This window comes from Hylobates moloch, unplaced genomic scaffold (genome assembly GCF_009828535.3).
Source record: "Hylobates moloch isolate HMO894 unplaced genomic scaffold, HMol_V3 SCAFFOLD_20, whole genome shotgun sequence".
Taxonomy (NCBI): domain Eukaryota; kingdom Metazoa; phylum Chordata; class Mammalia; order Primates; family Hylobatidae; genus Hylobates; species Hylobates moloch.
The window spans coordinates 12,725,837-12,749,049 of NW_026652295.1; the positions used below are offsets into that span (position 1 = coordinate 12,725,837).

The 23,213-nt window shown below is 46.8% G+C and overlaps 1 protein-coding gene across 3 annotated transcripts in view; it reads right to left on the reverse strand.

Moving 5' to 3' along the window:
• Positions 1 to 508: 508 nt before the first annotated feature.
• Positions 509 to 23,213, reverse strand: part of GFOD1 (Gfo/Idh/MocA-like oxidoreductase domain containing 1) — a 129,265-nt gene continuing 106,560 nt past the window's right edge. Inside the window, exons 2-3 of one of the 3 annotated variants that reach the window (XR_009211387.1) lie at positions 5,416 to 8,317; positions 511 to 4,888 (exon numbers count right to left, since the gene is read on the reverse strand). Coding sequence is in view for 2 of the 3 variants with exons in the window: in XM_032141518.2 (XP_031997409.1) it covers positions 7,398 to 8,317 (920 nt within the window). In the remaining variant the exon portion in view is untranslated. Of the gene's footprint in view, positions 8,318 to 23,213 lie in introns of all 3 variants that reach the window. The other 2 variants (XM_032141518.2, XM_032141520.2) reach the window with 2 other exon arrangements.

A 23,213-nucleotide genomic window follows, 5' to 3' on the forward strand; every position in this document is an offset into this window, starting at 1 on the left:
GAGTAAGATCCTGTCTCAAAAAAAAAAAAAAAAGTGCCTTTCAGTGCTTGGTGTGAAGTATTAGGTTACAGTGTTAAAATACTAGAGAATTCTAGAGAATTCTAAAATTTGCTCCCCCAATCTAAGAGCTATGTTCTCATCCTCTTGTTGTCTACACTAGCTTTGGTTGTCCACACTAGCTTTGGACACACAAACACATACCCAGAGGCCATAGGTAGGTTACTTGCCTTTCATTTTCACATTTCCAAAATGAGGGTTTGAACCAGATGGCTTTGAAGTGCCTCCAGTTCTCACATGCTTTGGTTTCCAATCAAAATTGTAGGTCTGTTGATTTCTATTGCTCAGCTTCATGGATGCTGACTCATGAACAGCCTCCCCCAGCACATGCACAAACACCACAGGCACACACACCCCTCTACCTTGGATGCACCCCATTCATGCTTCAGATGCCGCAAACTGATCAGGCGCCTATATTGAGAGCAGCAGGGTGTAAAAAACAGGCAGAGAGCTGGAATTTTATTTTCTTTTAAATCTTTATTTATCCTTTTCATTCCTTTATCCCACCAATGCAAATTGCGGAGAACAGCTGGAAGCCACGTCGGAGCGGCACAGGCCAGCTGGCTGAGTGATGCTGATCGCTGGCTCCGAGCATCAAGCATCGCAGAGGTCACAACGGGCATCAGCTCTGGAGCTCCTAGCGGCGGACACAGGGCTGCTGGAGGCCCGCAGGGAGGGCCGCCTCCCAGCTTCCACAGTAGTTTGGCCTTAAAAACACTAAGAACAGTTGCATTCATTGTCTCTTTTTTCTTCTTTTTTTCCTTTAATAATAAAAAAGAAAACCAAAACCTCCTATAATTTATAAGCTATGTTTGACTATCTACATTATATAGAAAATATAGACTCTGTTTGCTTTATAACACACATCTTTTTCCCTTGATAAATAACTCTTTAAAATATCTAGTATACATGCCTTGACTTCTTATATATATAAGTTTGGTTTTATACATATACATACATATATACTCATGTTTGTAAAACACAATAAATATATACTCGACAATGACAGCCAAACAAATGCTGTTTCGGTTAAAAAACAACAACAACAATACAAAGCAGATGAAGTACTATAAAAGCACCAGGCAGCAGACAGAAAGCCATGTTTGCTAGAAACTTCTCCCTCCCCTGGGCAAGGCACAGGGCAGAATACTAAATACGTCCAGGTGCCTGAAAGAGAAGGAAGGCGGCAAAGGAATGGGTCAGGTCACAAGCTTTTGTTTGTTTCTTAGCCTGGGATTAGACTAAGAATCACAAATAAGTCATTGCATTTATAAGGAAAAACCAAGGGGCTCATTCAACAGCTTAGCCCTTGTGGTGGCTGCAGGGGACAGTAGAGACCTGGAAGGGGAAGGAGAGAGACAGTGACCTGGTGACAACTCCATGACTATTTTCTAGCCCCTGCCTACATTTGCCCAGGCAAGCTTTGATTGCCACACTAAGCATCAAGCCATTGCATATAATATGTTCTTTTCATTACTCTATTCACTGCTGGTGTAAACAGAAAGGAGGATTCAGTAGTGCAACACTTTAGGAGGCTGAATGAGAGCCACAGTTTCGGTGGCCCCCTCAAGGGCTCCAGCAAATGGGGACTGTGACGTGGGGGAGAAAAAGGCCAGTGGGCCATTTCCTTCCACTCCTGAGACAGTACTGGCTTCACCTCCAGATGCCAACGGGAACACTGAGCCCATCACCTTTTAAAGAAGCGCAGGAGGTCTTGACTCCTCTTATGAGAAGTCCCAGAAGCCCCAGTCAGACTGGGTGGGGGTCCCCTGAAACTCAGAGCACACTCCAGCTGCTGGCTCCTGTGCCTGGTGGGGAGAAGATGGAGGGGCGGGCATGCCTGCTGCTGAGAAAGACTGCTATAACGCTCCAGCTGCACACCCCTTTTCTTCCATGGCCCTCCTCTTTCTCCCCAAAAGGAAATTAAAATGTGGGGTTCTGATCATTGATTTTTAAACAAGCTCCCCAATGTCATGGCCTCTGCTCTGTAAACTCCAAGGCTCTGATGGCCAAAGAAAGTAGGCGGTGGTGGAGCAGTAGGCGGTGGTCAGGGCTAGATTTGTATTAATATCTAGGAGTGGGGTGGGGATACGGGTGGAGGGTGAGCCAAGTGGAGCAAGTCTCAGGAAATCCCAGAGGTGAAGATTTGATGCACATCCCCCATCCTTGCCAAATAAAATACAAGTTAGAGATCATTATCACATTACAGTCACAATGGGACATTTTAAACAGCTTGTTTTCTGAGTAGGTTCAAGACATAATTGGGTTTATTTTAAAAAATGGATTTCCCGGCTGGGCACGGTGGATCACGCCTGCCATCCCAGCACTTTGGGAGGCCGAGGCGGGCGGATCACAAGGTCAGGAGTTCAAGACCAGCCTGATCAATATGGTGAAATCTTGTCTCTACTAAAAATACAAAAATTAGCCGGGCGTGGTAGCCCGCATCTGTAATCCCAGCTACTCAGGAGGCTGAGGCAGGAGAATCGCTTGAACCCGGGAGGCGGAGGTTGCAGTGAGCTGAGATCACGCCATTGCACTCCAGCCTGGGTGACAGAGTGAGACTCTGTCTCAAAAACAAACAAACAAACAAACAAACAAACAAACAAAAAAGGATTTCCGGATTTCCCTGCAACTGCTCAGCGAATGGAGGTGCAATGCAGGTCTAATTCCAACTTCTCCACCCACTAGCCACAGGACTTCAGACAAGTCACTTCATCTCTCTGAGCCTCCTTTCCCTAGAGCTCTGGAGGTGCTGTGTGAGGCAGCATGAGACTTAAGAGGCAGAAAACCTGACTTTTCGTCCTGGCTCTACCACTAAAGATGTGGGTGGCCTTGACCATCACTCTCTGTTATGTAAAACAAAGGGACAGCTATTGGACTGTGAAGCCCCTTCAGATGCAGCTGAATTTACCTTCTGCCCAGAAAATCATTAACAAAGCTGATTCTGCCCCCAGTACCCACCAGAATGCAAGAGATCAGATGAGAAACCCAGCTTATGATCACAGGTCAAATTCAATAGCTGTGGCTATGAGACAAGATGAAGAGAGTAAGGGTGTAAAGGTGCAGTGCACAGCTAACATTTGAGTGACAAACAAACGAACTTTAAAGCCCCACTCCCTGAGAAAGGACATTTTCCTATGTTATATTCAGACCTCCAAGAGCAAATTCCAAGGCCATCTATAATAGCCAACAAGATTTTGAAAATCCCCAGCCCTGAGGCTTGCTGCATCACCTACAATCAAAATCAACACAGGAAGTCAATTTTAAAAGAGGCTGAGTGATATTTCCATTTTGGAAGGGGAAGAAACACTGGCTACTTCTATGTGCAGCTCTACAGCCTCCTGGCAGAACATCAGACGTTGCATCCTGCTGAACTGGAGGGTGCTGACAGCAGGCTGAGTGGAGCTGCAGGCCAGTCCATGCTTGTCACAGTCCTTCCTGGGTGTGACAGCAGACCCCTGTAGACGTTGATAAGGGGCGGTTTCCTGCCTGGCAAGAGCAGGAGGTGCCCACATCTCTTCCTGGGAGGCAGTGTGGTCTGGAGGAGAAGATTAAGGATTTGAATGACCTCATTTCTGCCTAACAGTTGTGTGACTTTGAACAAGTTCCTCTTCCTCTTACTGTCTCCATTTTCTCATGTGTATAAAAGAAATAACAATACCCAACACTATAGGGTTTTTTATGGATTGTATGAGATAACATACTTAAAATACTCTGCACACAGTGGACAAGTCTTGGAGTTGGCAAGTCTTGGAGTTGGCCAAGACTACCCCAGAGTCCAGATATACCTGGCACAGTGGTATTTGCTGCCATGTAGGCTAAGGGGAGTCTGGGGTGCCCTACAGTGCAATTGTCTGTTGAGAGGAGAAGTCTTGGAGGAGCCGACAGTGATCACAGATTCAAACTTTTCAAATAGGCCCAGGGCACTCCCAAACATTTTTTAGATACCAGGTAAGAACCCTGACCCACACCCTCCCTCAGAACTTGGAATCTAGGCCATTCGCACATTGATGGGAACGAAACAGGCGTGCAGGAACTAAATGGGAAGACTCCTAAAGCACTGCCTCCTTACATCAAGGCCCTTGATGTACATTAAACAAAGCAGAAAGGAGCCAAAAGATTGCTGGGTTTTAGTCCTAGGTCAAAGTCAGCTGTGGGTACCCAGACCCCTAAGGGCATGATGAACGGTGCTGGGCTGAAACAAAGTCCTTCTGCAGAACGCTGTTGAAGGCTAGAGATTTCAGCTTCATATAGCTACCCCAAATCAAGTCTTTGCATGTGGTGGGATAAGGGCAAATGGAGCACTAAAGGAGTATCTCAAACCCATCTGCTACATTTTATATTTAAAGAAAATGAACTATCCGGTTCTTTTCTTTCTCTTGTTCCTTCATCTACCTACTACATGCATTTCAGTAGATAAAATTTGAGTACACTCACTAAAATATTTTTTCATGCCTCTTTTAAAGAATGTATGTTCTTTCTAATACCCCAGCGTCAAATGAGAGTTTTTGTTTTAGACATTAAATATTTATCACAGAGCTTAGAGGCCTTTGTGGGGACCTCTCTCCAAAACCCCAAGTATTGGGAAAAGATTTCCCAAGTATTATGGTTTAGTACAGAAACATACAATTGAAACCCCAGGAATATCCCTATTTAGGTTATGAATGACTTAGAAAAATGAAACCCATTGAATCATTTTGTTTGCTTTCCCTTCATCCTTAATCGGAGCCCTTCAGGCTAGCTAGAAAATAATAATAAATTCCAATGTTTCCCCAAAAACTACTTTCCCAGGGAGCAATTTAGAAGAACCAGAACCAGCTGGGTGTGGTGGCTCACGCCTCCAATCCCAGCACTTTGGGAGGCCGAGGCAGGCGGATCATGAGGTCAGGGGATCGAGACCATGCTGGCTAATACAGTTAAACCCCATCTCTACTAAAAATACAAAAAATTAGGCGGCTGTGGTGGCAGCCACCCGTAGTCCCGGCTACTCGGGTGGCTGAGACAGGAGAATCGCTTGAATCTGGGAGGCAGAGGTTGCAGTGAGCAGAGATCACACCACTGCACTCCAGCCTGGGTGACAGAGTGAGACTCCATTTCAAAAAAAAAAAAGAAAAGAAGAATGAGAACCAAAGCAGTCCATGACATGGGCCTCTGTTCAAACTATTATTGGGAGACTTCCATTCCAGCAAATCTCTGGTTTGGAACTGATAGCTGCAAGAGCTGGAATGCTGACCATGAAGTCTGTCAGCAACAGGTCAGGGACCACAATGAACCATGCATGGAGTTCCAGCTGACCCACCCTGCAGTGCTGTAGCAATGCCTCAGGAAGCAGGGTGACTCTTTCCAGGAAGGCAGTACTTACTTCTCTGTTCTAGAAAATGCCCAGCATTCCCCTTGTGTTTGGACACACCACACTTAAACCTATGAGTAGCCTGGGCTTCAAAGAATATTGACCCTAGGGAGGACAATGAAGGATGCAACTGATTGGACTCTTCATTCTCAGATTTTGCCTACACAGGCTGGGGGTGGACTCCAGGCCTCTTAGATTCCCTTCTAGTTCTAATGGCAACTATCTGAAAAGAACTCTAAACCTCAGCTGCATGTAAAGACACCCGTTGGACTTCAGTGGGCCTGTGAACAAAAGCTACATAGACTTATGAGGAATGGCTTCCACGTCCACCCTTGATAAATGTCTTATGTGGGGTGAAGAATTAAACAAAGATAACAGAGGATAATTCCCTTTTCTCTGAATGCACTTGATTGGATCTTTCTTTCAAGACCAGATCTGAATTTTTTAAGAATGGTTTCAGCGACATTTGTTGGTAGCAAGCATTCAAAAATCTGTGTGTGTGTGTGTGTGCGTGTGTGTGTGTGTCTGTTCCCTTGTGGCACTGCCTGCTCCCAGCCTGCAGTTCAGCATCTCTAACAAAACTCTGTAAGCAGAGTGTGCAAGGACAAGACAGACAGGAGACCAATTAGAAGAACATGTTTTTTCCAACATTAGCCTTCCCAAGCCTAAGTGTGGCCCCTTGGGGGTTCTAAACCCCCATTTTAGAAACACTAGAAATAATGTTCCTTGTCCTTTTGTTTTGTTTTGTTTAGTACCTACCCCCAAATTCTCAGGTGTCAGAATCCTGAAAGCAAATGCTGGAGCTAAGGAAAATACCTTTTTTTTTTTTTTTTTAAGGAAAGAGGATTCTGATTGGAACTGAAGGCTTCCTTTTTAAATCCACAAAGCTGGATGAATCTCCTAAAAGCTCTTGCCCAGCTTGGTAGGACAGATGGGTGATGGAGCCCCAAACACCTCCCTGGCTAGGCTCACTTTACCCTCTATTTAGGAATTCACACTGCAACACTGAGGCACACAGCTGTCCCCAGTCTTTGGGGGCAGCATATGAGCTTATGGTCAAACCCATACTTTATGCTGTCTTCTTGGCCCTGCCTGGAGAGCCATGTGGCAGGGCTACCTTAACACCTCAGTAATCCCTCTGATACTCAATTCCACGTTTACTGGAAATAGTGTTATAAGGTGACTCCTTGCAGTTTTTACATTGTTGACAAGTTCAAAGAGATATTTTATTCTCTGCTGCCCCTGCTTTGGTGCAGCCTGTGCTCCTTTCTTGTGGCTTCTAGGAGTCCTGCTTGCTATTTCTGACCTCTCTTTCTCCACCAGGTGAAGGGCAATGAACCAAGCACAAAGACACACCCCCAGTGCTTCCTATGAGGAAGCCCAATCAATCAAAAGGTGGCCACTTTGCTACTAAGTACTTTTGCCTTTAGATATCTCACATCCAATAAAAAGTGGCTTCCTGGAATTTGAACTCTCTCACCAGCCCATCCCACCCCCAACCCCAGCCTAACAGGCTTCTGCAGACTGTGAAAATGGGCCTTCTCCTGCCAGCAGTGGGTGTCCCGGGCACTGAGCTTGCCATCTGATACCAGTTCCTTGACCTCGCAGAACCACTTGGCTTGCAGAAGGCCAAGGTGTGTGGGATGGATGAGGTAGGGAGGGAAGCAACCCCTCCTTGCTTGTCACAGTAAAGGGCAGCAGAGGCAGCTAAACCAAACTACTCTCGTGCAAATACCCAGCAGGGATCACCCCAGGAATGGCAGGCTCTCCTGAATGCTTCCAGGCTAGGAGCTCAGCCCACCAACAGTCTGGTTTGGGTTTGGGGTCGGTCACCGGGACTGGAGTTTACCTTCCCAGATGCCATTTACTCACACTGTCCCTCCACCTCCCTGATCCCCACATTCCCCATGGCCACCCTCTCCCCTCGGCCCTTCCCTCTCTGTGGACACCCCCTGCAGAAGGCTCAAGTCCCCGAGGTTCTCAGTCTGTACTAACAGTAGAGGGACACCCTGCTGCGACGCATGGCCTCGCTGATCAGGTAGGCGGGACTCAGCTCCGGCTCCTCGGTCATGACGGCAATGTTCTGCCACTCGCCCGTCTGGCTGGACCTCTTGATGGTGTCCACCACGCACAAGGCATACAGGCAGTCGTCGAAGGTGGCGGCCATGGTGAGGGGCCGCCCGTCCCACGTGCGCCGGTCGTCCTGGTCCTGGAAGGCCTGGCGCACCGCCTGCATCATCTTGATGGTGCCGCGCAGGTAGGGCGAGGGGATGTCGCTGAAGGCCTTCTCCGGAAGCAGGGAGTTGCTCACCGGCGTGGCGTCCTGCACCAGCAGCTCCTGCTCTGGGGCGCTGTTGCGCTGCCCGTAAAGGTCGGTGCCCACGGCCAGCAGGCGCCCGGCTGAGCCCACCACAGTGACATCCTGCTTGAACTCGCCGGGCACGTTGAAGTTGAGGGTGACGGTGCAGCACACCCCGCCCTCCAGCACCATCTGGAAGGTGCAGAAGTCATCGCTGGTGATCTGGCGGATGCCCTTGATGTGGTCAGTCTGCTTCACGAAGGTCTTGAGCAGCCCGTGGACCTTGACGGCCTTCTGGCCGGTGAGGAAGGTGAGCAGGTCGATGATGTAGGTGCCCACGGAGTGCAGGCCACCGCCGCCCATCAGGTCGTCGCAGCTCCAGTTGTACTTCTTGCCCAGCAAGCTGCCACCGTGCACCTGCACCTCGCACACCAGCGGCTCACCCACGTAGCCCTCCTCGATCAGCTGCTTCATGCGCACGAAAGCCGGCAGGAAGCGCAGGACGTTGCCCATGATGCTCATGAGCTTGGGGTAGTAGTGGGCGGCGGAGGTCATGCGGAAGGCGTCCAGCGGCGTGGCCGCACGGTCGCAGATGACGTTCTTGCCGATGCCTGCGGGTGGGAGGAAGACAGCGGTCAGCGGGGCGCGACCATGTCCGAGCGCGCGTCCCTGGGTCATATCTTAAAATATTTCACATTAATAGAAAAGGAAGGTCAGATGTGGTGGCTCATGCCTGTTGTCCCAGCACTTTGGGAGGCCAAGGCCAGAGAAGACCTTGAGCCTAGGAGTTGGAGGCCAGCCTGGGTAACATGGAGAGATCCTGTCTCAATAATAATAATAATAATAATGAGGCGGGCGTGGTGGTGCATGCCTGTGGTCCCAGCTACTCAGGAGGCCGAAGTGGGAGGATCACTTGAGCCCAGGAGGTCGAGGCTGCAGTGAGCTATGCTCTGGCCACTGCACTCCAGCCTGGGGACAGCAAGACTCTGTCTCAAAAAATAAAAAATAATGAAAATAAAAAGAAGATATTCTATCTATTTCAATATTACTTTAAATATTTATGTTGCATTACTTAATTTGTTGTTTTTAGTTTGTTTGTTTTTGAGACAGAATCTCACTGTTCCCCAGGCTGCATTGCAGTGGTGCGATCATAGCTAACTGCAGCCTTAAATCTCTGGGCTCAAGCAATCCTCCTGCCTCAGCCTCCTGAGTAGCTAAGACAGTAGGTGCCACCACACCCAGCTAAACTTTTTTTCTTTTTTGAGACGGATTCTCACCCTATCGCCCAGGCTGGAGTGCAATGGCACCATCTCGGCTCACTGCAACCTCCACCTCCTGGGTTCAAATGATTCTCCTGCCTCAGCCTCCCGAGTAGTTGAGATTACAGGTGCCCGCCATCATGCCCAGCTAATTTTTGTATTTTTAGTAGAGACGGGGTTTCACCATGTTTGCCAGGCTAGTCTGGAACTCCTGACCTCATGATCCGCCCACCTCAGCCTCCCAAAGTTCTGGGATTACAGGCGTGAGCCACCGCGCCCAGCCATTTTTTTTTTTTTAAAGAGATGGGGTCTCCAATTTTTTTTTTTAAGAGACAGGGGTCTCCTTATATTGTTCAGGCTGGTCTCGAATTCCTGGTCTTAAGTGGTCCCCTACCCTCTAAGTTCCCAAAGTGCTGGGATTACAGGTGTCCTGGTTCCAAAAGGCCATGAATTACTTAATTTTAATGTTAAATGTCTGGTATTGCCATTTAAATAGTAAGGTTTATTTTAAGATATTTAAGTAACCTATATTTTAGAAATGTTTAACAATATTTGCTAAGGTAGTATAAAATACTTCATTTTATATTTTATATAAATTTATAACATTTTAAACAGAAATAGATTTTGCTTTTATATTATTTAAATACAAAATATAAGATAGTACTATTAAAGTACACAATATAATCTTTTTACATACAAAATATATTATTACAGTTATATATAAAATGTTTTATATGCTGTATTTTATATTTAAAATATCATTTTTAGTAAAAGTGTATTATTATTAAAAATCATATAGTGAAAGGAGAAGAGTGCCTGTATTTGGACAGAATCAGAATACATAAACTGGCCGGGCGTGGTGGCTCACGCTTGTAATCCCAGCACTTTGGGAGGCCGAGGAGGGCAGATCACAAGGTCAGGAGATCGAGACCACGGTGAAACCCCGTCTCTACTAAAAAAAAATACAAAAAATTAGCCGGGTGTGGTGGCAGGCGCCTGTAGTCCCAGCTACTTGGAGAGGCTGAGGCAGGAGAATGGCGTGAACCCGGGAGGCGGAGCTTGCAGTGAGCCGAGATTGCGCCACTGCACTCCAGCCTGGGTGACAGAGCGAGACTCCGTCTCCAAAAAAAAAAAAAAAAAAAAAAAAAATACATAAACTTAAATCCTAGCCAAGGTAAGTCTAATTAAGTGTGAAGAATTTCTTAATGATACCCTTTGAAGGTCTAAGCTTTTGGCTGACGTCTTCCCCTCTCCACCCCCCACAATTCCCCAGGATTTTATTTTGAGCATTATCATGCTTGTTTATTTTGCATTCCGGATTAGGGCTGGCAGTGGTCACAGATGTGTTCGTTTAAAGTTTTTCTTTTCCTATAAAGAGCAGATATTACCTAAATCTGAGGAGTTGGCAGTGCCTGTTTCCTCCCCGACCCCCATCTGCTTCAGGGTGGGGTATGTTGCTTTTGGCCAGTGGAGGTCAGGCCAAATAAGACTTAGTCTTATGTGATGACTCTAATGTGTGTATAAATTACACAGAGACCAAAATGCCTCTCTGAGCCCTTTAGAAGACTAAGTGGTTCTGGGTCTGGGGAAAACAAAAGATCAAAGGAAAGAAGAGTGGCAGGGAATGAGAAAGGGATTTATTCCATGGAAGCCAAGAGTCAGGGAAGAAGAAAAACAACTCAGCTGGACCTGGAGAAACAGCCAACTGGAGGGCAAGAAAAAAAAAAAAAAGAATGACACAGATTTGTTAGCAAGTCAGATAAAACAGACGCTAGGCAAAAAGACTTGGGAGTCAAAGAGTCCTGGGGCAGGTCTCTGTGGTCTCCGCATGCTCACCCATAGACCCTCTAATGGAGACCTAGGCACTCCAGCTGCAGATGTGGGAGAGACCCCAAGAGAAATGGGGTGATGAGACACATGCCACCCTATCCCACTTGTCCTGACTACAGGCACTCAATTGACAAAATCCACGAACACTTACAACATGGTGAGCTAAGATGGGGTTTTGTAGAAGTCGTGCGATTGCAGATGTCTGTCCAGGGCCACAGCCTGGCACATGGCTTTCTCATTTTCCCATTGGAAGAGCTAGCCAAATCCTAGAACTGGTCAGTGCAGACAGGAGAAAGGAAATACAAACGACGGCTGTCAGTTTCCACGTGCACATCTAGTTCTGGCCCTGAGCGAAAAACCCGGAGCCTACAGAATGACCACACCTCCTTGCTTTTTTTTCTATGTTGGCAGAGCTGGGCTGGTCCCCCTGATGGCCATGAAATAGCAGTGAGAAGCTCTTTTAGTGCTTAGCAACCAGATGAGGACTGAGGCTCCGGCAGAGAGATGAGATAACATTGGTTTGTATCGCCAAAAGTGCCACACTCCTGTTTAACATTATGTTCTGACAATATGATCCTGTAGGCATAAGGCTCATCGAACACCAGCTCATGCTACCAGGAACAGATTTATATGTAAATGCAGTGGTAGGTCACCGAAGGGACAGGTGACAAATACTGCCAAAATCTGCCTCACACCCATTGGGTGTAGGCTCTGGCCTCTACTACACCCTATTTCAAGGTCCCCCAAAGCAGGATCCTGACTGCCATCTCCTCAGTATACACTATTGGTCATATTAATGGTACTTAAGAAAAGTTTTTTATTTTTTTCTATTATAAAAATTATAAAATAATAAAAGAAGAATAATTAGAGAAAAATGATCCACACCCCTTCCCTACACACCCAAAACAATGATTGCATGGAATTCTTTGCAGGTCCATAAAGAGATTTCAATGAAAACTCCAGAAGATGTAAAATGAACATGACATGACACACAAAAATGCAACTCCATCCCGAGACTCATGTGTGGATTCCCCAGGGATCTGAGATACAGACATCTCTTCAGGCTATTTATCAGGTTGGTGCAAATGTAATTGTGGTTTTGCCACTAAAAGTAATTGTGGTGCCCTCTTTTTAATGGTAAAACTGCAATTACTTTAGCACCAACCTAATATATGTGATATGGCTCCACAATATACAGCAAGGTCCTCGAGGATAAGGGCTGGGTCCTTTAATGCTTAAGTCTCCATTAATACCCACAGCACCTTGTGGTGCATCCAATGTGCAGCAGGAACCCAGCAAACCTTACTGCCTGTCCCACCTTTTTGCCCACAGTCTTTCGCAATATTCACGCTTTATAGATGGGTCTCAGCAACATCTTAACACACAATATCTTCAAAAGTCAAACGAGACTTCTAGGAATTTATTGTAAAGAACTAATCCAATATGCAAGCATGGCTTCTTGCCCAAAGATAGTTTTGACTGCATTATTTATTATAGCAAAAAAATGGGAACAGAGGCTGGATGCAGTGGCTTCACGCCCGTAATTCCAGAGTTTTGGGAAGATCACTTGAGGCCAGGAGTTTGAGACCAGTCTGGGCAACATAGCAAGATCCCATTTCTTAAAAAAAGCCAGGCGTGGTGGCGCATGCCTGTAGTCCCAGCTACTCAGGAGGCTGAGGTGGGAGCATCACTTAAGCCCGGGGGTTTAAGGCTACAGTGAGCTATGACTGTGTCACTGCACTCCAGCATAGGTGACAGTGAGACCCTGCCTCAAAACAAAAAAACAAAACAACTGTGAACAACGCAAATACCCAACAGAAAAAGGGGTAAGTCAACTGTCATGCAGCCATATAATAGAATATTGTGCAACCTTAGAAAATGATGCTTCTGAAGACTTTTCAGTGGCAAGTAAGATGATTATGATGTAATGTTAAATGAAAAGGGCTCTATTCATAGACATATATGATCTCAACCCTCTCTAAAATGACAAAAGAAAAAGAAAAACCCTAGGAGGTTTACTCTGATTAACAGGAGTGGTTGGATTAGTAGGATTACGATTAATTTTATTTTCTTCACTACATTTTTCCACATTTTCTAAATTTGTATTTTTACGGTCAGAAAAAAAAAGCTAACTAAAAAAATCCACAAAGAGACAGGAAGAGCTTTGAAGACAGCACTCACAATACTGGGAAAAGGGTCCTCCAAAGTCTATGGGGAGCTGGCAGGTCCCAGCTCTCATGGACCCATCCCAGTTCCTGAGCCCCGGAGAGCTGGTAGAAGGCTCTGCTGACCCTGAATCTGGAAAGCTTCAGAGGCCCGGGCTCTGTTGCCAGGTCTTCTTGCTCCATTTGCTCAAGACCTCTTTATGATTCTTAGTGAAAGCTGTAGACTCTCTCTCCAAAACATGCAACTCAGACAGATGCACAAAACTCTGCCACAGCCTGAAACCCATGCATGGATCCCCTCTGGTTCTGAGGCCCAGGCATCACCACACATTGTACAATAACTTCTTAAAGGCTTTGGGACATATTGTTAAAAATAAGATAATCCTTCCAGTTCTAAAAGGAACCCAAAAGGCAGAGCCAGCAGACCCCTCACAAATTGCTAAGCAAGGTTTGTTTTCTCTGCACTCTGGACAGTCTTCCCTTATCCTACCTCTCTCGGGGGGCTTCTGAAAAGCCCACTCTGAGATCCTCAAGATCCTCAAGTTTTTTCTTTTTCCAGCTTTTCCCCACCCAAATCTTCACTATCAGAAGGTTCTTGCTAAAGGAGCACAATTCTAAGCATAGACTTCTAGTCAGACACTGTGTCTGTGCGTGTGTGTGTGTGTGTGTGTGTGTAGGTGGATTAGTGTGGCACAGAGCATTCCCCTCATCCCTAAAACCACGTGCAATGTAAAGGGAACTTGCATTGTCTGAGTGTGTGGTTGACGTACCCCACAATCCTGGGTGTGTCAGATGCCATTCACTGTACGCTGGGATTTCTCCCAAAGAAAGCACACAGATACCTGTTCTGCAAACTGCCTGTCTGTCAGCCTGGGCTTTGGGCTCAGCTATCCAACAAACACCACAGGTCTTTGATGTTCTCATGACAATCATCTGTCTTAGCATAGGAGAAAGCACCAAAATGGCTCTTTAGAGAAAAGCACTCTCTCTCCATTTAATGTAGGAAATAAGTAGAGGCAGTCTTGCAGTCTTCCCTAAGCATGTGGCTATGACATTTCTTTGACTTGAGGGTAAGTAGATTCTACGGGGGAGACAGAAAATGAGGGGTTCAGGCAGAGGCAGAGGCCCTTTTTTTATAAGCCCTTTACAGCCATGGCTAATTTCCTAATGGGGAAACCTACAAAGCCTTTCCCCCTTTTGCCACGAGAAAAGAATACTGCCCTAGGTCACTCTGCACAGCCTAAGGAGGCCGTCTGCACTTTCTTACTCCTGGGTGAACAACTTCCCTGAAAGGACGAGGGAGCCACTTGTCCCATGCTGCGTCCACACGCCTCTGGGAGCACCAGGCCAACACACGTTCTTTAGGTCTCAGGTTTACATCCTCTGTGGCAAAATGTGGTGCCCTCTTTCTAAGGCAAAAAGATCAAAAACTTTGGGACTTCAAACAATTTTAGAGATAAAAATCATGCTGCAGAGAATTAGGCAAAGGGACTTGGAACATATGGATTCTATTTCACTCCAGATTAACAGGCAGTGAAAAATGAAAAACATGAAAACAAGAAGTGCCTGAGAAAGTATGTTTTGTGTTCTGCCAAGCCCCAAACATTTCCCGAGTGGTGGGAGAGGTCTGGCAAAGTCCCCCGGTGCTCACAATGGTGGCAGAGGAACGGGAGGGGCTTTCTGTGCACATGCAGGTATGATGGATGAGGGTCACTCCGCTGTGTCCATCCAGGACTGTGAGCCATCATGCCACGGCTCCATGCTCAGCCTGCCGCACTGAGGGCTCTGTCCCTGCATCCAGAAATGGCTGTCTTGGAGGGTTGCCGCATTTGTCAATGTGATGCAGTGTGACCACGGGTGAGTGGCAGAGAGCACACGGGGACTGGCCTGGGTCTTGGGGAGGCCTTCACAACTCACTCCACAAAGACCAGGCAGCCCTTTGTGTGAGAACAAAGAGCTAAAGCTGGGTCTTTTGGAGGCTTTGGGGCTTGAACCAACTTAAAATTTTAAGACGAGATCCTCTCAGCAGCAAATAAAGCAAAGCTATCTGTCCTTCAAATGGAGCTGAGAGATACCTTCCAACCTATGTCGCTGTGCTGCAGTTAGGAGCAAAATGAGATCCGTGGGAAACTTCCGACGGGTTAGAGTGCTGTGTGCAAGGCAGTGTGCCTGCTCTTCATCAGAAGCTTTTAAGTTAAGTAATTTCAGAAGGAGCTTTACTGCCCTCCTGAGATCCCTCATGGGGAAATGGAAAATCAGCTCCCTCCGAAGCCTGCTGAATGTGTTCTCTGTAACCGAGCCAAAATATTCATGGCCCTCTTGAGAAATCTGTGCTATAGGGAAGAGTTTCCAGCCCAGAGACCCTAAAGCCCTTCAGGCAGCTGCTCCCCTTATATCCTCCAAGCTCAGGGTCTCCAAGTTATGGCTGAGTCTCTGCTCCTATCTCAGGACAGATCACAGCTTTGGTGGGGCTGACACTTGATCCAAATGGTACTCCGGGGAGTCTGAGCAAGGGGCTTCCCATTCACACCTCTAGGGAAAGATGGAGCTCTGTTGTCCCACAAAGCAGGTACCTGTTGCTGCCCTTCATCAGGGAAGTTATCCCTGGGTACCTGAAGGATGGCTGACACCTGGCCACCCAGGGACCAGGGCTGTTCCCTAATATAATCAGCCTGGAACCTCAAGCATCCCTCCCCATGAGCACATTTCCAATCACACACTCCCTGATCTAATCATGGTGGAAATCTCGGAGGCAATGCTACTTTCCACGAGTTCCTCCCCATCATTCCACTTGTGTTGACAGCCCCTTATCTTCTCGAAGCCAAAACGGATGCTAGTTCTGCAGGCTGGCTTGCAGCTGTCCCAGCAGATTGGCAGAGCCCCCGAAAGAAGTCTCATCAGATACGGCTTCCTATTTTTTCCTCGCATTTGCAGAAGGTAGAGACGGCTTGCTTTGCATTTCAAGTCGGGAACTCATTATCTTCATTTATACTCTGTTCCTTCAACATTTCTGTGCTAGGCACTGGGACCAAAAAATGAGTAAGAAAGATGAATAAGAGCTCACAGTCTAGTAGAGGAGACCAATCAGGAAAGGCGTGATTATGGAATGCAGATCTCAGAAAGTGATAAACAATGAAACCATAAAGGAAGGGCTGCCCAACCAATTTGGGCACGGAAGAAAGTTCTGCTGGAGAGGGAATGTTTGAGCTGGGTTCTGAAGCATGCATAAGAGCTTGCCTATTCATCATTCAGAAGTTTGGGTCAGGTATAAAAAATGGTCTAAAATAAGGTTAATGGTGTTTAATGTGGAATCTGGGAAACTGCTAATACTGGACTGTTTATAAAAACTGTTGTGTGTATGGCCAGACGCAGTGGCTCACACCTGTAACCCCAGCACTTTGGGAGGCCGAGGCGGGCAGATCACGAGATCAGGAGATCAAGACTATCCTGGGTAACACGGTGAAACCCTGTCCCTACTATACAAAAAATTAGCAGGGCGTGGTGGCGGGCGCCTGTAGTCCTAGCTACTCAGGAGGCTGAGGCAGGAGAATGGCGTGAACCTGGGAGGTGGAGCTTGCAGTGAGCCAAGATCGCACCACTGCACTCCAGCCTGGGCAATGGAGTGAGACTCCATCTCAAAAAAAAAAAAAAAAAAGTTGTGTATATCCTGATGCACAATTTTCTGAAAGGTTCATTAGATTCTTAAAATAAACTGTGATTCAAGAAAGATTAAGCAGAATTAGAGTTTAGAGTAAAGAAAAAGAAAAAAGTCAGGTCAAAGACAAATCTCTGGTTTCAACAGAACTAAGCATATGAACAGACAGAGCTATTTATAATCCCCCCAACCCTGCACCCTGAGACATGGGACATTTAGTCACTTTCACTCACTCACTTACTGCAACACTCCATTTAGCTCAGCTCTTTTTCCCCTTTTATTTTTCTTCTTGCTAATCTCCTTCCTGTTCCCCCAACACACACACACACACACACACACACACACACACAAACACACACACACACACACACACTCTACGCTTTTTTTTTTTGAACTTAGAAACTGCAAGAGAAGTGGAAGTATCATCAGGGTTGACTTGTCTAAATTCCACTCTTCCCTCTGTCCCTTCCTCCATATACATTAAAAGAGGCCATCTGGAGAGACTAAATCCCCGATTTTCAATCCCCATGAAAGTTCTTAACATCAATACAACTTCCCAACTCAAAAGACTAGTCTGATCTGCTCATAGCACAAATGGCACAATTTCAAATAGCAACAACAGTCATTTATTGAGTACTTACTTTGTGCCAGAGGAGGCTGAGTATTTTGCACGCATTTTCATGTTTTAGTCTACACAACCAGGTACTTGTCCTGTTCCCATCTTACAGACGTGGAAACTGAGCCTCTGAGGGGTAAGCAACTTGCTTCTGATTCCACAACTCAATAGTAGTGGAGTCAAATCTAGAGTTTGAACCCAGATTGTGTAGCTACAAAGCCAGCCTGGTCTTTTTAAAAATATGTTTTGTGTGTGCGTGTGTGTGTGTTTGAGACAGAGTCTCACTCTATCGCCTAGGCTGGAGTGCAGTGGTACAATCTCAACTCACTGCAACCTCCACCTCCCAGGTTCAAGCCATTCTCCTATTGAGTCTCCTTAGTAGCCGGGATTACAGGCATGCACCTGTAATGCACCTGGCTAATTTTTGTAATTTTAGTAGAGACAGAGTTTCTCCATGTTGGCCAGGCTGGTCTTGAACTCCTGACCTCAAGTGATCCACCTGTCTCGGCCTCCCAAAGTGCTGGGGTTACAGGTGTGAGCCACCATGCCCATCCAAAAATAAGTTTTTTAATTGACTCATAATAAATATACATATTTCTGGGGTATATAGTGATGTTTCAATACATATAATGTATAGTGATCAGATCAAGGTAATTAGCATATTCATCATCTCAAATCTTTTTTTTTTTTTTTTTGAGATGGAGTTTCACTCTTGTCTTTTGTTGCCCAGGCTGGAGTGCAATAGTGCAATCTCAGCTCACAGCAACCTCTGCCTCCCGGGCTCAAGCAATTCTCCTGCCTCACCCTCCCAAGTAGCTGGGATTACAGGCATGTGCCACCAAGCCCAGCTAATTTTGTATTTTTTAGTGGGGACGGGGTTTCTCCATGTTTGTCAGGCTGGTCTTGAACTCCTGACCTCAGGTGATATGCCCACCTCGACCTCCCAAAGTGCTGGGATTACAGGCGTGAGCCACCGCGCCCATGCCAAAGAAATCAAATCTTTAAGATTTCTGTGTGTTGGGAACATTCAGTATTCTCCTTACAGCTATTTGAAAATGTACAATAAATTATTGCTAATTACAGTCACCCTACAGTGCTATAGAATGCTGGGACTTATTCCTCCCATCAAGCTGTACTTTGGGTCTGATCTGAACTTTTGCACTCTTACTGCCTTCTGACCACCCTTCTCTTAAGGCTGGCTAGGTTATTCTTTGCATCCATGTCACCCAGAGATACACGCTCCCATTCTTGCTGGCTACACGTGCCTGTGCACATATGTGCAATGTCTGCAGCACATAGCACAAAAGGAGGGCTCTGAAGACAATCATGCGACTGACTGCAGTGAGCTTCAGAAACCAGGGTGGTGGGGATGGGAGGCCCGATGTTCTGCTGGGTGACATCTGAAGTCTCAGGGCAATTTGATTAAGTTTCCATCCTAATTTCACACTTGAAATGGAAATGGGTCAGAGTGACTCATATTCAGCTCCTGTGTCAAAGCTCCTGGGGCTGTCAGTGGGCTCTGAAAGAGGGTCACAGCCAATGAAAGGAAGTCAGGATGGCTGATGGTGATGGGACTTGGTGTTGAACTGAATTAATTGCTCAAGTGCTTTCTACATTCAATCCCTGCATAAGGCCAAGCCCGTATCCCACCAACCCCTTTGTGGACCTTCCCCCATGACTCAAGCCTGTTGCCTGGGCCCTCTTATTGCCCAGGAACCCCCATCAGCACAGGGATTTTCTCAGATTGCTTCGTGTGCATTTGGTCATTAATGACGGAAACTATCAACAGCTTATATTTGAGGCCACAGTTGAGAATGCAGATATGATATTGGGGAGTCACCAGCCAGCTCCTTCCAGCAGGGGCATTTCCCAGGAGAGAAAAGAAAAGCTTGCTACTTCCAGCCCAAGGGAGACCAAGGGTAGAGGTCTAGAAACAACAGGTAGGTATGTAGAACCAAGAGACCTTCCAAGCTAGTAGCCAGCTTCCCATGCAGGGAGGCCTGGGGCAGCCCTCCTCTTCCTGTTGGTGGTACATACAGACCAGAGTGTGAGGGGTCAGGGAAATGGGATGAGGGCAAGAGGGCCCATGGGAGAACAGAGGCTTGGAGTTGGATACAGTGGTGACAGTGGTCAGGGACTTGCGGACAGAAGAAAATGGCCAGGACTGTGAACTCCAGCAGTTGAGTCCTGCTATAATTGGTCCAAAATAGCCAAATGACAACCACTGTACCTCAGTGGTCACTATTCTAGAGAGTGGCCTAGAACAGCCATTCTTGAGCCTACACCACCATTCCAAGCTTGGACAAGCCAGGATTCAGAGTATAGCCCCCAGATCCAAGGGACATAGCCAGAGTCTCATAAGCCACACTATCCCCATAGAAAGAGCCAATTTCTGGAGTGGAAGAGGAAAAAGCAGAATGCCAAACACTGGGTCACCAGAGTCATTTAAAAGAGGCTGAGATACTTAAAAGAAAACACAAATGATTGGATTGGGTAAGATTGCCGGGTTGAACTACAATTCCATTTCCTACCCACCCACCAAACAGGATGGAGGCCTAGAATGGCGGTCAGCCTGGCTGTTGAGAAATAAAGCAATCTATGCTTTCTCTTCACAAGTATGGTGTGAAACCTCATCACACATCCAAAAGGCTGGGAACCTCCTGTCATCTCCCAAAGCCCCCACGTAGTCCCCAACAAAACCTCAGAATCTCCTTGTTGATTGCAAGTCAATACTTCAAGAGAAACACTATCCTCACTGTGTGTACAGTGGGAAGGCAAGATACTTTAAACTAGGCAACATCTCAGAATAAATGTAGGAAATTCTCTATTCAAGGCAGGTTTTGCTTTAGTGAAGGGATCGCAAGTGCATTTACCCAGCAGATACTTTTTTTTTTTTTTTTAAAGCCAAGATATTTCACACAGTCCTAAGTTTTGGTCTCAAAAAATGCAAAAATCCAGAAACACTGGGTTTCTTCTGCAGAGCCTCCTTCATGACAACACTCAGTTGTAGCTATCTAGTGGCTTCCACAGTTAGATGGCATGTACATCTCCAGTATACCACAGTCCTCACCAGTCCCTAGTACATTGCTGTCCTGTATTAGTTTTGTATTGCTGCTATAACAAAGCAGCACAAACTGAGCAGCTTAAAACAACACCCATTTACTGTTTTTCAGTTCTCTAGATCAGAAGTCCAGGTGGGCTCAGCTGGATCCCTGATTAGGGTTTCACACAATCATTCTGGAGAAGAATCTGCTTCCAAGCTCATTCAGGCTGTTGGTTGAACTTGGTTCCTTGTGGCTGTAGGACTGAGGTCCCCATCTCCTCGCTGGCTGTCAGCTTCTACAGTGCCCACTTTCCCGCTGTGTGCCCTGCCATCTTCAAGCCAGCAATAGCATGTGGAAGTTGGATCCTTCTCATGCTTGGAAGCCCTCAGACTTCCTCTTTTGCCACCAGTGAGAGAGAATTTGCCACCTTTCCAGAGCTCCTGTGATTAGATTAGGCCCACCCAGATGATCCCCTTTTTGCCGTAGAACTAATCACAGAAGTAACACCAAGTGGCAAAGGTCCTCTTAGAATTCTACCTCCCACAGTTCCCTCCAGCCCTGTCCACTTATCGTGTTACCTGCCTGCAAGCTCTAGAAACCCCCACAGAGGAAAAGTCTCAAGTATTCTCAGACATATGCCTACCTTCCTTCCAAACCTCTCTTTGTTTCTGAGTTCCTTCAGTAGTTTTTACTCCATCAAAAAGAAAGACTCAGTGAGGTGCTCTAGGGTTTTTAAAATCTATTTTTAGTCCCTTGTTATCAGTGAGATTGTGTCCCCAGCTCTGGGTTCCCTGTAGGCAGTAGCAACAGAAACAGGTGCAGAACAGGGCCACAGCCTCAGTCTTGGGGCAGAAAAGAGCACAAGGAAGAGAAGAGGAGCTAAAACTTTATGTATCCACTTGGCATCAGGGGCTTCCCTTTGGCTCGCTTAAGCACCACTCCAGAGCCATCACCCCCATTTGTAGAAAATGGGGAACTAAGGCTTAGAGATTATGATTGTCCAAGGTCAGAGATAATGGGCAGATCCAGGGTGCAAATTCAGTTCTGTGGTCCCAAAGCCCCGCGTTTTCCATTTTTCACATCAGTGGAATGGGGGATAGGATGAAATGACTGAGCCTCAAAACTACCAGGTGGGTTAATAAAAGAAGTGCCAACCCCTCAGGCTCCGCCCCCAGCAGGCCCCAGCATTGTATTGAGAAGATTTGGGAAATCAGTGAAAGGAGGGCAGAGTCTAGAGCTTGAAGATGAAAGAACTGGAAAGCAAGAAGGGCTGGAGGCTTGACATGGGAGAACACAGTGGTTCTTCTCTTTGAAGGTGAATAGCTGGTTGCTCCATATCCATGGCAGTGAACCTGCCGGGACAATGGAAAGATTATTATCGAGAAACAGAGAGGCTGGGGAAACCAGCCATTATAGTGCTGGGGTTCCTATGGGATTCCCACAGCTGAATAAAGGAAGCCCTCCCAGGGCCCCAGCCTCTCATCTCAGCCAAAGGAACCAGGCAGTGATGGGCATGCCACATACTCCACTTCTATGAACCTAGGTGCCAGCGGGAAAGCCACTGTGGGACCACACTAACCCCACCTCCTGCAGCCTAGGAACACACGTCCTTGGAGGGATAAAGACACCTAGAGTGGCCAAAGCCTGCCCAAGAAAAGAAAGCAGCCCAATGCTCCATGCTTCCTCCCCAAGAAACAAGAGATCCTCCTGCTTCAGCCAGAAGCAGAGGGAAACCATCAGCTTATGAGAACCCCATCTGCTGCTGGTGTGGCCTAACAGAGGCAATAAACCCCTCCTGCAGCCAGGAGGCAAACCAGCTCCAGGGCTCCACCCACAGCAGGTGGTGAACATGATTAAATGCTACTTCCCGGAGCACTTTCACCTGCACCAGCTCCACATGGTAGACACAGTCTGTGCCAAGGCCCAGGGAGTGGTGGGAAGATTGTAATCGTAAAAACTGACAAGTAACCTACAGTGCAATAATTGAGTGTTTGTGTGTTTGGGGGAGGAAAGATAGTAGAGATGTGTGATTTTGGGGAGCTGCTCAGCCCCTGAATCTCCTTGCTGTGATTGGGAAATTTCCCACCTGAGAGTCTTGGTGGGCGGTACAGCCTCCTCCCATAGAAGGCACGCCAGCTGTTTGCTTTCCCAGAAGCCTTTGCAGCAAAGCCATGGGCACACACCCAGGTTTGGCCAACCATGGACACCACTCTGGCCTGGTACATGAGAATGGAGGAAGGTGGAGATCTGTGCTGGCAGTGGGGGTAGCAGCATCTAGTTTCTAGGGCTGTGATGCCCGTGATGCAATGACAGCTTCTATCACCCAGAGCCAGCACCACTGCAAGCAATCGAGTCTGTCTACACCAGATGGGTTCTCTGGTGTGATCTGGACTGTGGTTCCAGCTGCCAAGCCTTTCTTTGTTCCTTGTGTTTTGCAAGCCGACTTCCCTAGCCTCTCATACATTTCCATGAGGAACTAAGGTCCTTTCAAAAAATTCCCTTCTGCTAAAATCAGCCAGGTAGTTTCTGTTGTTGGCAATTTAAATGCCTCTTGAGCACAATAGGTTTCCAAGCTTTCTGGACCCCTTTCTGAAAAGATTGATTTGGACATGGAGGAAGCTCTGAGTGCCTATTAATAAAGCAGCCCAAGATCTAGTGTGATTTGTCAGACAGGGAAGTGAAATGAGGGTCAAGGGACGTGGACTGAAATTCTCACCTGGCATGTGCAAGCCATGTGGCCCAAAGAAGCTTAGTTCACTTACCTATAAAATTGGAATAATAATGCCTTCTTCAAAAGGCTGCTTTGAGGATGAAAGGACAGATGGGCACTGTCCTGACCCATGAAAAGTGCTCATAAATGTCTGCTCAAGTCAATAACAGACCCAAATAAAAACTACACAGGTCAGCTCTTAGAGCTGCAAGAATTCAAAACAAGTTG